The sequence below is a fragment of the Mustelus asterias genome, chromosome 15 (assembly GCF_964213995.1).
Source record: "Mustelus asterias chromosome 15, sMusAst1.hap1.1, whole genome shotgun sequence".
NCBI classification, from domain to species: Eukaryota; Metazoa; Chordata; class Chondrichthyes; order Carcharhiniformes; family Triakidae; genus Mustelus; species Mustelus asterias.
The window spans coordinates 75,647,616-75,664,301 of record NC_135815.1 but is presented as its reverse complement, the minus strand read 5'-3'; the positions used below and the strand labels follow the sequence as shown (position 1 = coordinate 75,664,301).

The 16,686-nt window shown below is 39.7% G+C and overlaps 1 protein-coding gene across 8 annotated transcripts in view; it reads right to left on the bottom strand.

Annotated features, from left to right (window-relative positions):
• The window catches only part of qkib (QKI, KH domain containing, RNA binding b), a 568,349-nt gene extending 552,526 nt beyond the window's left edge, over window positions 1–15,823 (bottom strand). For 7 of the 8 annotated variants that reach the window (XR_013499671.1, XR_013499672.1, XM_078230142.1 and 4 more), the window contains exon 1: window positions 15,288–15,768. Coding sequence is in view for 6 of the 8 variants with exons in the window: in XM_078230142.1 (XP_078086268.1) it covers window positions 15,288–15,429 (142 nt within the window). In the remaining 2 variants the exon portion in view is untranslated. Of the gene's footprint in view, window positions 1–15,287 lie in introns of all 8 variants that reach the window. The other variant, XM_078230145.1, reaches the window with a different exon arrangement.
• Between the last annotated feature and the right edge of the window lie 863 nt (window positions 15,824–16,686).

Genomic DNA, 16,686 nt, shown 5'->3' with positions numbered 1-16,686 from the left:
CATTGAGAAAAGCATAAAGCATGTAGACAGAGTAAACACGGGGTTTCCTGAAAGGGAAATTGTGTTCAACAAATTTATCAGAATTGAGGATGTAACTAGAAATGTGGATAAAGCTGAACCAGTAAACATAGTGCACTTGGATTTCCAAAAAGCATCCACAAAAAAGCAAATGCTGGTATGGGTGATATATTGGCATGGATAGAGGACCGGCTAATGGGTCGCTTTCAGATTGGTCATCTGTAATTAGTGGCATGCCACTGTGAACAGTGCTGGGGCCTCAACTACTTACGATCTATATTACTGACTTGGATCAAGGGACCAACAGTATTGCAGCTAAATTTGCTGATGATGTGAAGATAGGTAGGAAAACAAGTTGAGAGGAGGATTTGGCAGATGTATAATGTGGGAAAATGCGATTGCCACTTTGAGAGGATGAACAATAAAGCAGAGTATTATTTAAATAGAGAGACAATGCAGAATACTGTGGTGTAGAGAGACCTTTTTAACTAGTCACAAGTAGGCTTACATTAACACTGCAATGAAGTTACTGTGAAAAGCCCCTAATCACCACACTACAGCGCCTGTTTGGGTACACTGAGGCAGAATTTAGCATGGCCAATGCACCTAAACAGCACATCTTTTGGACTGTGGGAGGATGCTGGAGTGGAAACCCATGCAGACACAGGGAGAACTTGCAAACTCCACACAGACAGCGCCCCAAGTGGGAATCGAACCCGGGTCCCTGGTGCTGTGAAGCAGCAGTGCTAACCAACCACAGTGCCACCTGAGTGTCCTTGTACGTGAACCACAAAAAGTCAACATGTAGGTACAGCAAGTAATTAAGAAACCAAACAGACAGTTGCCCTTTATTGCAAGGGGCACGGAATATAAAAGTAGTGAAGTCTTACTACAAAACTTTACAGGACACCAGTGAGATAATGCCTAAAATACTGTGCATAGTTTTGGTCAGTGTACTAAAGGAGGTACATACTTGCATCAGAGACAGTTCAGAGAAGATTCACTAGGCTGATTTTGGGACGAAGGAGTTGACTTATGAGGAAAGCTCGGGCAGGTTCGGCTTATATTCACTGGAGTTTAGAAGAATGAGAGGTGGTCTCATTGGAACAAGAGATTCTGAGGACTCTTGACAGGATAGATGCTGAGAGGATGTTTCTTCTTGTGGGGGAAATCTGGAATCAGGGGACATAGTTTCAAGTTAAGGGGTCTCCCATTTAAGATGGGGATGAGGAGGAAATTCTTCTTTGAGGGTTGTTAGTGTTTGGAATTCTGTCTTTCTGCAAGCAGTGGAGGCCAGGTCATTGAACAGAATCTAAGCTCAGTTACACAGCTTTTTGATGAACAAGGGAGTATGGGGAACAGACAGGAAAGTGGAGTGAAGGCCACATCAGATCAGCCATGAGCTTGTAGACTGGTGGAGCAGGTTGGGGGGGGGGGGTGTGATTTGAGCGGAGGCAGGCAATGTTACAGAGGTGGAAAGAGGAAGTCTTGGTTTTGGAGCAGATATGTAGTCGGAAGCTGATCTTTGAGTCAAACACAACACCAAATATCTAAACAGTCTGTCACCATTTCAAACAGTTACTGGAAGGATGTTAGGGAATTAGGGTTTGTGCAGAAATCAGATAATGGATGGCCTAGATTTTGCATTAAGAATAGCAGTCAAGCTATTAGTAATCATCATTAAAGAGCAAATCAGAGAACAACTTCTGGTGATCACACATGGGGAAGCATGGTGGCACAATGGTTAGCCCTGCTGCCTCACAGCGCCAGGGACCTGGGTTCAATTCCCGGCTTGGGTCACTGTCTGTATGGAATTTGTATGTTCTTCCTGTGTCTGTGTGGGTTTCCTCAGGGTGCTCCGGTTTCCTCCCACAGTCCGAAAAACATGCTGGTTGGGTGAATTGGCCATGCTAAATTCTCCTTCAGTGTACCCGAACAGGCGCCGGATTGTGGCGACTAGGAGATTTTCACAGTAATTTCATTGTGTTGTGAATGTAAGCCTACTTGTGACTAATAAACTTTTTAAAAATGTGCAGTTAAATGCAGAAATCAGGAAGTTGTTGTCAAAGTTATCCTGTTCCTCCAGAACCTTCCTATACCAGAATCTTGCCAAGAGACTATGCACTCAAATACATGAACGTGTGAAGTTGGGGTATTTATACAACATGATACCCATAAGCACACCAGAAAATGTTAGGGCTTGTCCATTCGAATCTAAGTTATTTTTTAACAGCATTACAAGTCCAAATTATTGACAAACAACTTCTCAGCCACAGAAAGTGCAGAGCAGTCTCATTCTTTCAGATTTTAGTTATTGCTGTAGATTTTTAAAAAATCTTTTCCCTGTCATTTTCTCACTCTTAATCTCATCTATCTTCCCCTCCCAGCACCATTTATTTTGTTGTGTGCACTTGATTTGGCATTGAATTAGCTGTTCTAACCTACACTTCCTGTTTCAGGTCCTGCATGGCTCACAAATGATTCTTAAATTTAACTGGTTGACGAGTTACACAATTGTTTGTCCTGTTCTCATAGGTCACAAATCCTCTGTACAGGGTACTAAATGTTTTGATTTCTAATCACCCTAAATTTCAGTGCAAAAGCACATAAAAAGTCTGTAAGGAAGTGTTAAGTGTTGTGAATCATTTGTGCCATTCGTTCAATACGGACCACAAAATTAAAGTTGCTTAGTTCATGTCAAGAAAAACAGTGCAATGGTAAATATAGAAAATTACAAGAAATTATCTCATGCTTTAATAAATGACAACTGATACTAATCTGGGATAATTTAATGTTTTGAATCATTAGTCCTGCATTTGCAGAATATAGTAAAATGCAAACAAGGGTAAATTAGCTCCAAAAAACAAAATCATAATTGCACAGTTCTTACAAATTGAGATGCCAAAGAATTGTTTTTCTGCTTATTCTTCTCTGCCAAATGTGAGCCAGCAAATTGAGTGACACAGTGGAAGCATAGCACATAAGCATTAAAGATTAGCGTTCTTGTACCCTTTTACAAGGTCTGATTCTAACTGAGCAAATGGAAGTCTGCACTCGATTCTGGCTCAAAAGGTCCTATCTGGCATAAGCTTTGGAGAGCTCAACTTAGTTTCTTTAGAATGCAAGGTTACAATATTACTGACAGAAACCCCCAATCTTCCACATGCATGTCTGCAATAGGAAATTTTGGGTACTTTCCGTGAACTATGGCTAAGGCACATTGTTGTAGGTTTACTCTGCAAAACGCTGTGCCATACCTGGGAGTTGTTGATGCAAACACCAGAATTGGAAACCTGTTCCATTTCCTCTACATTAATGAGCATAAAACTTCACTATTTAATATTAATTCATAAATTAGCCTAATTGAGCTGCAGTCAAATCCAGTCATTCAGGATGAACATGCATTGGCAAAATCATCTGTGTATCAGAGTTGTAGTTTTGAGACAACATATTGCTCAAATGGACAACATCCAGAAGTGCACGAAAAACACAGAACAGGGCTGCTGCCTGTTACAACTCGAAATGTGGGGGATTCCTTGCATTCCTTAATTCAGTGAGAATCCAAATAAATGCTATGTGAAAGGAATTAATTGCAACAAAAGTGACCCATCATTATCTGCAATAGTTACATAACCAGTACAGAATAGATTGTCTGCCTCCACTTTCCAATCCGAAGGAAGTTACCGTGCAGATGACAATGCTGCCAGGACATTCCTCCAAATAATGTCCAAATTTTCAGGGCTACTCAGTTGCAATTGCATGTTAAGCCAACAGTTCATCAGTGGAAAGACTAGTTAGCAAAAATAAAGCCTGTGGATTAAAGATATGGTGGCAGCACAGATACAAAATTGGCTAAGAGACAGAAAGCAGAGAATAGCAGTGAATGGCTGTTTTACAGACCAGAGGGAACTATACAGTAGGTACCCCAGGACTATTTTTGCTACATCTTAATAAGGGTAGACAGAGCATAATTTCAAAGTTTGCTGCTGACGCAAAAGATGGGAATGTAGTAAATAATGAGGAGGCTAGTAACAGGGTTCAGCAGGATATAGTCGGTAAAATTTAACAGAAGTGTGAAGTGATCGTTTAGCAAAAATAAACACACCAGGGAGTGCGTATACCAAGTATTTGAAGGTGGCAGGCCAAATTGAGACAGTTGTTAAAGAAGCATATAGATGCCTTGGCTTTATTAATAGAAGAATGGAGTAAAAAGCAAGGAAGATATGATAACTCTTTATAAAACACAGACTGTCTTGGCTCGAGTACTGCGGTATTGTGTTTAATTCTGGGTACCTAGGAAGGACCATGGAAGAGATTACTAGACAAGTACCATGGGCACAAGATTTCAGTTCTATGAAGAAGCCACTGCTCAGAAATTAGGGTTAGTCTCCTTAGAACAGACATTGAGAGGAGATTTGACAGAGGTGTTCAAAATCGTGAATCTTTTGATAGAGTAAATAAAGAGAAGCCTTTTCCAGCGGCAAAAAGATCAATAACAAGGACACAGATCTACGTGATCAGCAGAATTACCAGGATTGATGAGAAATGCACTGCTTGAAAGGGTGCTAAAGCTTATTAGTAACTTTCAAGAGAATTTGATAAAAACTTGAAGGAAAAAAAGGACTATGGGGAAAGAGCAGGGGAATGGGATTGACTGAATAATTCCAATGCCCCAAATTGCTTCTTTCTGTGCTGTATCATTCTATGAATCTGTGAAAGCAACTGCAATTCTAAGACATACTGGGCTGTTGTCATTGTTTAGTTGAATTCAGCAGTTGCAAAAAAAAAATTACATTTGTACTTAGCAAATAAGTAAACAGGTCATGATGATTGTAAGGAAAATAATCAAATTATCTTCCCTCAAGTGCCACAACACCCTGCACTATTGCATGATCATGAGTAAGGAAGCAGGGGAACCTTGCATGAGACAAGGCAAATGCTGCACCTAATCCAGCCCCATGAAATGTGAAAAACAGCATACAGAAACTAATCCAGCCTCTGTGGAGAAACACTCTGCTTCCACATGATGCCTCCACACCCATTAGTGTGACTGGAACTAAGACCTCACTGTGTGGGGAAGTGAGCACCAACTCCAATGAAAATCTTGCATTAAAGGTTTTGTGTACTTTTCAAAAGTTTTATTTGCATGATAATGGATTGTCATTTAAAAAGCAGTATAGATCCCCCTACCAAAATGTGCTCCTTCTGCACCAAGTTGTTTTATAAGGTCAGAAACAAGATGAAACATCTGAACTTTACTCCAATATTATGTACCTGAACTTGTATTTGACTGTAGAACAGTACAAAGAAAATCAAGAAATGTTTCATATGCTCATGAGAGCTACTTCCATTCAGTTCCTTAAAAAGTGGACCACTCTACAGGAAGTGCTCAGAATTTTCTTTTTATACATGAACATGACTTGCATAAAATTTAAAAATTGTGAATTGTTCAGTAATGATCAGTGATTTTTAAAAGAACTTGTTGCATTGCATTAAAGGAATCTAGGTTACTGAAGAGGGGAAGAATTTGTTGAAAAGTATATAAAAATGATATAGTGTATTTATTCAGGGAGTGTGCAGTGACTTGAATTTATCCAAGCTTGCACATCAGACTCATTCCAGTTTAACTGTCGTAAGAAAATGCCTCCTACTGATATCAAGGAGCAGATCTTTGCACAATCACAACGATCATAACTAAGGGTTTTAATGAACAGATACCTGTTGAAGAGTCTGATTATCTACAGAACATCTATGAATTTTAAAAGAGCAATCCAAAAATCATATTTGGATCACAGCAGTAATTCCATCTAACAGCCTTTACCTGCAATGCATATAGGTACTTTTTATTTCCTAATTACTTTTTTGAATATAACCAATCTTAATTCCTATAAGATTGTTGCCTAAACAAATTCCTGTGCCAGTGTTCAGTCATAACCAATACAAAATACTGGGAAGACAGAAACCATAGTCTTCCATCCACGTTACAAGCTCCATTCCCTAGTCACCAATTTCATCCCTCTCCCTAGCAATCGTCCAAAGCTAAACCAGACCATTTGCAAACTTCATATTACATTTGACCCAGAAATGAGCTTTAGACTATATATCGATGGTATTGCTAAGATCGCTGTAAAATTGCCCAACTCCATCCCTGCCTCATCTGCTGCAGAAACCCTCATCCATGCCTTTGCTATCCTCTAGATAGCTTCCCACAATAAGCCCTCTGGAAACTTGGGTGTTATCCAAAACACGGCTGCCCCTATCATTACTGGCAGAGTCTCATTCATTCACTCATTATTCCTGTGACTGCTGACCTAAATTGGTCAATAAAGCAACACCTCGATTTTAAAATTCTCTTTCTTGTTTCCAAATCTCTCTATAGGCTCACCCCTCGCTAACACTAATCTCCTCCAACCCCAAGTTATCAGCATTCCTGTAATGTCTCTTCAGCATCCGGAATTAAATTGCTTCACTACTGGTGGTTGTGCCTCCAGCTACCTAGGCCCCGAGGTCAGGAGTTTCTTCCCTGTATCGTGCTGGTTCTCTACTACTCCTTCCTCCTTTAAGACCTTCCTTAAAACCTACCCCTTTAACCAAGCATTTGTCCAACTGCCCTTATGAGCATTATAAAACAAAATGCGACATGTGAAGTGCCCTGGGATTTTTAATAGATTAATGACACAATATAAATACAAGCTTTTGTTGAAAGAATATTTAAAATGCAGTTTGTTGCTCTGATCATCTTTAGGATCTCAATTTAAATATTTGTGCTTTTTTTGCTTAAGACAAAGATTTCTACACTAAAATATCAGATGTAAAATGTTACTTTTGTTTTTGTTGATATGCAAATTAATCATTTATGATCTCACTATAGATGTGGGTTACATGTAAATATCTCCTAAAATAACTGAGAAATTGATTGGCATGACAGAGGAAAATGAGAGGGGGGGGAAAGAAGAGTTTCAGTCAATGTGCAAAGCCCACATAAGATCAATTCCAATTTACCAGAGAAACATTAATCTTAAAAAAAGGGAAACAAGCTGAGTTGGCACCATACAATAGCATACACCAGCCTGTTAGAATCCATCATAACGTTGTGTGTTATGAATAGTATTTAAGCAATTGCATTGGTTATCGTACAGTAAACACACTCAGTCCTACAGACCACCTTTGCTTAAAATGTTAACTTCTACGTATCCTCAGTCCTCTTGATCAAATGAATCCCACCACCTCCACATCATGCTCGCTTAGATATAATGACTGATCTGATAGCATCTGATCATCATCATCCCCAAAGTACCATAGACTGCCCTGTGAAAATACATGACAGATTACAGGTGGCCGGGTATATGCAACTCAACCCAGCGACACTAACACGCTTGTCTCATAATATTGAGTGACTGTGATAAAATGGCAAATTTCCAGTCCCTGCAGCTGATTGTCAAACTGAGCTCCATACTCCCTTTAATGTATATCTATCCAATTCACACAGTATAGAATATTATGAAAAAAAGCAGCACGCACAACAAATGTATGATAACCTGGGTGTCTTCTTATCAAGGCTATAATTTCCCCCAAAATGTAGCAGGCTGGGATCCAAACATTTCTTTGGCAAGCAAACAATTAATTCCACTGGGAAATAGGCACTCCAATGCTATGTTTTCTCTAGATGATCTAGTACATCCTGCAAACTTCTGAACTTCCAGTGTCCCAAAATAGCATAACGTATGATATAGATTCTTCAGATTTCAGCAATATATTTAACAAAATGATTGTGTGTTTAACTTCATGTTAGTAAAGTGAAGTTTTGGTACTGTAAATAAGTATAAATACCACACCAGATGAACTGCTATTGAACAGGCTTTTTTATAGTCATTTTTGCCAACTGGAAAAGGGAAATTGAAGCAATTTTTCTGCAAGGGTGCATTACTCTCTGATGCACACATCCTCCTTTTACCAGTGTTTTGGGGCCACTCAACTGTAGAGATATCAGGCCTCATCTCAGCTTTTCAGTTTTGCAAGCTTGGGAAACCAGCAATGCACTGGAGGAGTGAAATCAAAATTACACTGACAGTTTTGCCATTTGGTTAAAAAAAAAGATCAAATCACAATATTTATCCCACATGATGAAAACTGAATACTGAAGACACAAGTGACCACCATGTAGAATTCCCTCCCATAATGAATAGATTTTAGTTAATTGAATGTTCTGCTGAAAGCAAAACTACTGAGTAAGCATCTCCCACCCGCCATCTCATTATGTGCATTTAAGTTTTAAGTAAAATCATTGCCGTGGAATTACAAGTCTTCAAGGCTTCAGTGTGAAGCAGCCACAACAGGAGAAGGTGCAATTACATAGGAAACCATTACAAAGAGAATAAAATTGTATAACTACTAGTATCAATATGACATCACTAAGTTTGATAATGCTACAAGATCTTCATCTCACTTTGCGTGAAATTATTGTTGCTAAGTAACAGCTCTGTATGAAGAGGTTTATTAGTCCAATAAATATGGCATTTCTCGGATTTTCTTCAAATGAAAGACAATTTTAATTTGTTAATTCACTTTGTCCCTTTATTTGTTATATAAATACACCTGAGGCAGCAGTCAAATAGATCTAACTATATAACATCTGGGGATCACAGGAGGGAATGACAAATGATTTGGCTAGAATTCTGGAAATGGGACTCATGTCTTGAGCACCAACTCCAATGTAAATCTTGCATTAAAGGTTTTGTGTACTTTTCAAAAGTTTTATTTGCATGATAAAGGATTGTCATTTAAAAAGCAGTATAGATCCCCCTACCAAAATGTGCTCCTTCTGCACCAAGTTGTTTTATAAGGTCAAAAACAAGATGAAACATCTGAACTTTACTCCAATATTATGTACCTGAACTTGTATTTGACTGTAGAACAGTACAAAGAAAATCAAGAAATGTTTCATATGCTTATGAGAGCTACTTCCATTCAGTTCCTTAAAAAGTGGAAGTTATTTCTGAAGAACTTTATGACTCACTTTAAGGGATTTATTTTGTGCACAACCATTATTTTGTGAATAGTCGTATTTTATAGTTTTATTTTTCATGCAATTTAGCCTCCGTTAATAACTACTAAGTGCTAGAAAGGGCAGCTGGTAAAGGGCAAATATGGTCTTGTGAAAAAGCAATATCATAATATTGTAAAATTGGTCACGAGGCCCCAACCTTTAGGAAATACTACGTATGCAGCAGTTTATTGTCCAGCTAATTCACTCAGGGACCCAAATCAAATACTGGTTCTCAAGGTAACACACTTATCCATACATATTTTCCATACCCATGAATTTAAAATTCAAGATTTTGGGGATTTTTGTGTGAAACAATCTTCTCACATTTTCACAAACAAAAAGCAGTCTTTTGAATATTTCACTTCTAAAAGAGAGAAGGATAGCAAACAAAATGTATCGAGTATTAGGTTCACAGCACATGCCGATAAAGTTATTATACTACTGTAGATATTTACAGTTCTTGAAGCCCACACTAAATCTAAATCACAACAGTCGTATACTCACATGCCATAATTATGACAGTAATTACGTTAATTAGTAGAAAATAAAAACAAAATGCTGGAAAAATTCAGATCTGGCAGCATATGTGCAGCGAGATAGTTAACGTTTCGATTCCATATGACTCTTTTGCACAGCTTATAGCTTACAACAATGACCTCCAAAATAATTATTTTAGAATAGATTTAAAGTCAAAAACTAAAATCATTGCAAAATCAGGCATTAACCCTTAAACTGCTATTGCTATTTTGATATTCAAAATTATCGTTTAACACTTGCATAAATGGAGAAAAAGGTTAATTTTTCCTGCAGTTATTTGGGTAGTTGCGAAATGGTTGCAAATGGGAAATAGTTTGATATATCAGCAGTTCAGTTACTCACAGAATACCGAGTACACTCAAAGCTACCATAAGCGTTCTGGTAATTAAATAAACCAACCTCATATGATGCCAGCAAATTCTCAAAAACTTAAGTTAAATAACATACTGTTTCTTCAAAATGCATCAAATTCTTAAAGTTGATTAATTAAATTGTGGAATAAAGCGGAGACTACATAACATTTCAGTCAATTTGGATCTGTGCCAGACTGCTAGGTTTGCTGTATTCCGTATACATTAACAAGATGATTACATTTTCCTGTAAATAATGAAAGCCAGTCTGGAATGCAGTTTTTCCTCCTTTTTAATTCAACTATTACTGTTTCCTTCTGATTTACTCTGCATCCTAAAAAAGTATAAAACCAGAACATGTAAATGCATCATACTTATTGCTCCAGATCTCGTCCTAACCTATGGTCACTATATACAAAGCAAGTAAAACCAAATCAAATGCATCAGGATTTTAAACTACACATCTTACAATTAGTATTGGAATGAAATAGTACACCATTCTGTAGTTATCAATACATTACTGAGGTTTTTTTTCTGAAAATTTAATGGATGTGAAGCATAAATATAGATTATCTTGTTACTCCAGAAGCAATGTAAACTGACCCTGAAGGGAAGCAATCACACTAAAGAGCCTATTTATACTGACATACAAAAACAACAGACAGGAAAAAACTCACTTGTTCATCTAGCCTGTTACACTGCTGGGTTTGACACCACACTGTGCAATGTAAACTGAATTAAGCACTCCATAACTCCTAGATACGTTATAAAGATATCCAAATATTACATAAATAAATCGAATGTATTTTCTCCCATGTTCACAATAGACTTAAAATTTAATAACTAGGAGCAGAACTCCATGCATTCCTGCAAGTACACATACACAGAACTTTGCTGGCTTTGACAGCAAAATCACAGCAAGGGAATATAAACAATACACTATGAGCTGTGAATTAGTACTTTACTTAACAACCTATAAATACACTATCATGCCATGTGAATCATATTATCCTCCTCCCTTCCATCCCACTATGGTAAGAAGTTAAGAAAACAAAAAATGGATAACAGCAGCAACGTGCAATTTATGCCTGATAGTGTCTTTAACAGAGTACAAAAAAAGTTAAATCGGAGGAAAAGGAGGAAACAATAAGGCAGATCAAAAGCATGACCAAAGTAGTAAGGTTTAAAAAGTGTCTTAAAGCTGATTAACTAGACAGGCTAAAAGGTTTAGGGAAAGAATTCGAGAACTTAGGGCCTAGACAAATAAGGCATGGCCACTAATAGTTTGGGGGGGGGGGGGGGGGGGGAGAGAGAGAGAGAGAGAGAGAGAGAGAGGGTGGGGGGGCCGGAAGAGAGACAGAAAGAGAGTCAGAGATGCATAAGCAGGCACAATTGGAGGAATACAGAGATATCAGAGGGCCAGGAGGTTCAAAGAAGAGTGAGGGAAAAAAACTATGGAGTGATTTGAAAACAAGGAGGAGAATTTTAAAATCAGGAGCAGGTTCCAATGTAGGTTGATCAGCACACAGATGATGGATAAAAGATCTAAATTAAACTCGTCTTCAACAGAGCATAATCACTTCAAATATATACTGGAAATTAATTTTACTGTACAGCATTACAAGTGGCGTATTCAAACAAATTATGTACTAAGCTTTCATACTGTCACTACTAAAACAAATCATGGTTACTACTCATAGAAAGATAGTCTGTCACTAAAGCTTGTTAAATTAAACCCCTCTCAATAGAGCAAAGAAATGATATGGGTGCATCAAAGTTGTTGCCTAATACAGTAACACAAGCCTTCCATCTTGTGTAGTATTACTGTTGATAAATCCCACATGGAATCTTACAATTCCAGGAAAATCTCATGATACGGAACGCCCCCGCTTCTCAATATAAGAGATCGATCGGTCGGTTATATCACCTTAATTTACTAAAGGATGGTACATGCTTTTTAAAAAAAATGTTCAGTGAAGTAAAGTTCACGGAATGTCATTTTAATAACAACTTAACAGTTACAACAGGTATCTGAAAAGATTCACTTTCCCCAATCCTTCTGACAAGGATATCCATTTTGAAAATATAGGCATATGTATCAATTATAAAATAATGTTTTTTAAACAATCCGCCAAAAGAAGTTTTCTGAAATCGTGGAAAGGAACTCCTTTAACCAGTCAGTTAGCGATGGCTCCTCAGCAAAGTTTATCACCAAACTACTTGAGAGTTCAATGCTCTATTGTAACTTCTGGAAGAACAGCTCAGAAAAAAATTCCTCATCCTCTCTCTGTACATGTGATTCAAAGAAATTTAAAGCATGTGATCAAAATAGCTATTGATTAACAGTGTATGCAGAATTCAAGTATAATTCTCTGAATTATGGAAACTGGAATTGTTTTACTAACAACTGTTATAACATTGATTTATTTGTTTGTACGTTTCCAACTGCCCCTACAAAAATATATACGAATTGTGATTTACTGCCGTGCAAGAGGAAAACGTTGCCTTTTTATTATTTATTGATAATGTCCTAGTTATTTTGATTGGTTTTCCAAAGATGTGGATCGAGCAATTTTTCATTTTACCATCCAATTTATATTTAGCATCTAGCGAGAAGGTAAATTGAAGTTTCTCGGAATATTTCCTTCCAATTAAGACAAATCATTAATCATCGTTTACTATTTAGAGACGTCAAAATATTTTGATTCGTAGATGAAAGACGAAGTTGCAGAAGCAGCGGGTACGAATCTAGGAATGGCAATCATGACTTGGAGCAAACGGTAATGGTTGAATGCGAAGCTGCCTATCACCGATCAGAATACTATGGAAAGTTGTCTGTCACCTTTGATGTAGAACGCATTTATTAAAATTGAGGTTTCTGAAAAAAGTAACAGAAGAAAAACCTCAATGATTCCTCACGGAAAGATTTGGCACACCCTAGCGCTCAAACATGGAACTTTTACAAAGTTTGACAGATTTATGCAACAGCATCGTTGGTCAATAACGTGATGCTGTTCCAAGCCGTGGAAAGCTAAAGCAGAAGCAACGATTTAATGCTACAGGCATTTCCGTTCCACTTTAGTACATCTTTGCCTTGCTGAAAAAAGGAAATGCTATCAAACTCTGACTTATCTGCTTGGCTGAATTAGAAGCATGAACAGAGAGGGTGCGAGAAAACTCCAGATTCCAAATGGATGCGTTACAGCAACAAGAAAATTAACTTGTTTAAAAGGTTACTGTAAGCATTTGGAAAGCTCATGCACGCCGCTCCTTCTGACACCCGGCTGCACAAGAATGAGTATTACCATTATTCCCAATGGTTTTCGTTACAGATCGCACAGTAACTTTTTTTTTGTAATTTGGTGGTGCAACTCAAGATGTTGTTTACCGAAGACAATTTATGTAGTTGCCTTTTATTTGGAAAGAGTTACCGCAGCATTCTGGATCAATATGGACAGGACCACTTCCTCCTCCTATTAACTCCTCTCGCCTCCCCTTTTGGAGTTAAGTCTGCCTGTGTTTCGTAATAACATTGCAGTAAAATTGGTCTAGGAATCTGAACCAACAGCTTGACCGGTCAATGACTGACCGAATCTCGTTTACGCTTTTTTTTAAAAACTCTCCCTTCTCCATTCTAATTCTGTCTGCTTCTCTTTTCGCAAGAATTAATCTAAACTGCTCCACTGAAACTCCAATCAAAGTTAAGTTTAATTCCTCCAGCTGCAGCTTCCTCTTTAAAATGCACAGAAGCTTTACCAATGAAAACACGAAACAATCGCGTAAAATCAGGCCATGTGTGTCATCGCCCGGAATAAATCTTTGATCGACCCAGGAACCCAAAGTGGAATCAATCTCATTTTCATCCTAAGCACTTTTATGCTTCTATCTTGTCCCCCACCCACCCATCACTTTATTTCCTGTTCAAGTTATCACTACCATTCCCTATTCGGCTCAATTTGACACATTTGGCGCAATGCCTATTATTAGTGACCCTGGGCTAAATGGACCCAAAATGTGAGTATATTAAAATATCTCAAATGCCAGAGACCAATAAATAATATCTCAATATTTTACATCGACAGATACAAAAAAAAACTGACTTGCTCATGCACGCCGCAAGAGACTAAAATTGAAGATGTTAGTTACACAAGTTACTGAAGCTGTTAAAACTGCTAGAAGTTTCTTGGCACATCATTACTGAACAAATTTTCTACGGTAAGTACAGATCAAAACAACTGACAATCATTTGTTGTCATTTACTCCCTTCGTTCACTTTTTAAGCCACTGTCTCTTTCCCCGATAATCGGTGCTCACACTTCTCAAATTCCCCACTCCAAATTATTTGCCCTGGTCTCGTCGAGTATCTCCCCCACCCCACCGTCCTTGCCTGCAAGTCCTCCTTTCTCGACCCCTTCACGGGTAGGTATCACCTCCCAATTTTTCTCTAATCTCTGTCCCGGTTTCGTACCTCACTCAACTCAAGCTGTATGTTTTTCTAGTCCCCCACCCCACCACACCCCCGCCGGTGTCTGTTTTAAACCCCGGCTGGGCTATAAGGAAGCCAACACTGTTGAAATCACTGCGCCTCGCTATACTTCAAATCACGAAAAGCACCGCTTGCAAACCCATCAACTCAAAGAAAAATAAAATCCATTCATATTGCTCCAAACAGGAAATGGGGGGGGGGGGGGGGGAGGGAGAGAGACAAACAAATCGCTTGTACAGATACTGAACCAAGAATCTCCTAAATTAGCATTGCAAAGCCTGGCTTGCTTGATACCTACATTTTCACCACGACACAAATGAATCGGGAACAGGCGTGCAATGTCCGCTGCAAAGGTTTCACTGCTGCAAGTCCTCCAGGCATTTACCTCGGTGCTTTGCAGAGTTCATTATTATATAATCCCTTTATGTAGACATTCTCTCCCCACCTCACCAAAAGCAAAAAAACAAACAAGACAAGCCACCAAATGTATGCTCAGCCACTTCACCTTTCAAATACCCTATCTGGAAATGTCAAGAGTCTGCAAACTGTACCAGATCGTCCCCTTAAACACTGGGCGAAAAATAAAGACAATTGACAAATATGCTTCCCGACTTTAGTCAGGAATGTTTACCCAGGAGAGTGGAAAGGGGGGAGGAGGGTCTGTTATATGCTCTTCCTCACCCTTCCCTGCGAACTAATGCAACCTAACAGAACATATCCTTCAAGTGTGCGCATGATGGACAGAAGGTGCCACTCGGATCTGCACTTTCCCTTTTTCCGTGTTTACATCTGCGTGGAGGAATGCTCCCCCCCTTCCCCTCCCCGCGCCTCCCATTGCCACCGTACATACCTTCGTCCAGTAACCTCTCCAAATGATTGAAAATGCCGCAGAAGTTGGGCAGGCTACTCATCAGCTTCTTGTCGTTCATCAGTTGCATGAGATAGTCTGGAGTGGGTTTTGGTCGCTCCTTATTTTCCATTTCCCCAACCATATTCCAACAAACTACCCCCCTCCCCAAAAACACAACACAAAAAAAAAGCTGAGAAAGTTCTGGCGTAGAAGAGCCTCTCTCTCTCTCTCTCTTGTCCTTCTCTTGGTCCCACAGCGCTTGTCCTTTTCTTGTTGGGCTGTCTCTTTTTTGTTTGTTGTTTTTTTTTGTTCTTTTTACTAGAAGCTTCCCCCAGGGGGTTTCTTTCTCTTTTTTTAAACTCCTGTGTGTGTTGAATGGTGTGAGAGTGTGGTGTGTGTGTACTGCGCGGTGCGATGCCTCCACACTAACACACAGCAGCTCTCACACTAACGGCTCTGGTGTGGATTTTTTTTCTCCCTCCTCCTGGTAAGCTCGAGCTCTCTCAACCCTCCAGAGGGAAAAAAAACTCACCCTCACGTGACCCGCGCTTGCGCGAGCCGACCGTCTCCCGCCGCCTCCTCCCTGCGCGTGCGTGCGCGAGACCAACGGCCGTTGGGGTGAGTGTGCCTGTTGGAGACGCGCACGCGCGCACCAACTCAGGCAGTGCCGCCGCTCAGTCTCGGGGGGGGGGAGGGGAGAGGGGGGCGTTTCGCGCAGCCGCCGTGTGGGTTGCGCTCCGAGCCAATACAAAGAGGAAGGTTGTTGTTGTTACGTGTTTGCGGGGCGAGCGGCACGATTGGATGGATGGGCGGATGGATGGGCTGGTTGGTGGGTGGGAGGGGGTCAGCAGGGGGAGGGGAGGGGAGGGGGGACTTTCGCGCGTGCGCGCTGAGCCGACGAGTCGCCAGCCAGGCGGAATTTCGCGCGTGCGCGCCGAGCCAATGAGCCGCCGCGAGACGGGCTTGCAAAGCAAAAGCGCCGCATCGCTTAAATATTTGACAAGCCCGAGATGAATCACCCCCCAGAGATGTGGGTTTGTATTCCACTTTCGACTTGCTTTTTTATTCCGCCTTTGTGTCCTGCACAATCAGCTTATTCATATGCATATAAGCTGGACTGTGCTGGTGCTAAATACCTATTCCTTTGGGTGGAAGGTAGCGAGGGAACTTAAATATTCATGATTTTTTTTCTCTTTCCCCCCCCCCCCCCCTCATGCAGCCACTGGGTTTGTCCTCCCGAATTGATGTTGAAATGTGGAGGAATTGCGTTAATGAATGCATGCCTGCACACGTGGAAACAGAGATCGGTAAAGAAAGAACTCTTAAGCTTTGTTTCTTTAAAATCTACACTCAACAAACTGTTCCCATGGAAAGCAACACGGGAAAATATTGTGTTTTT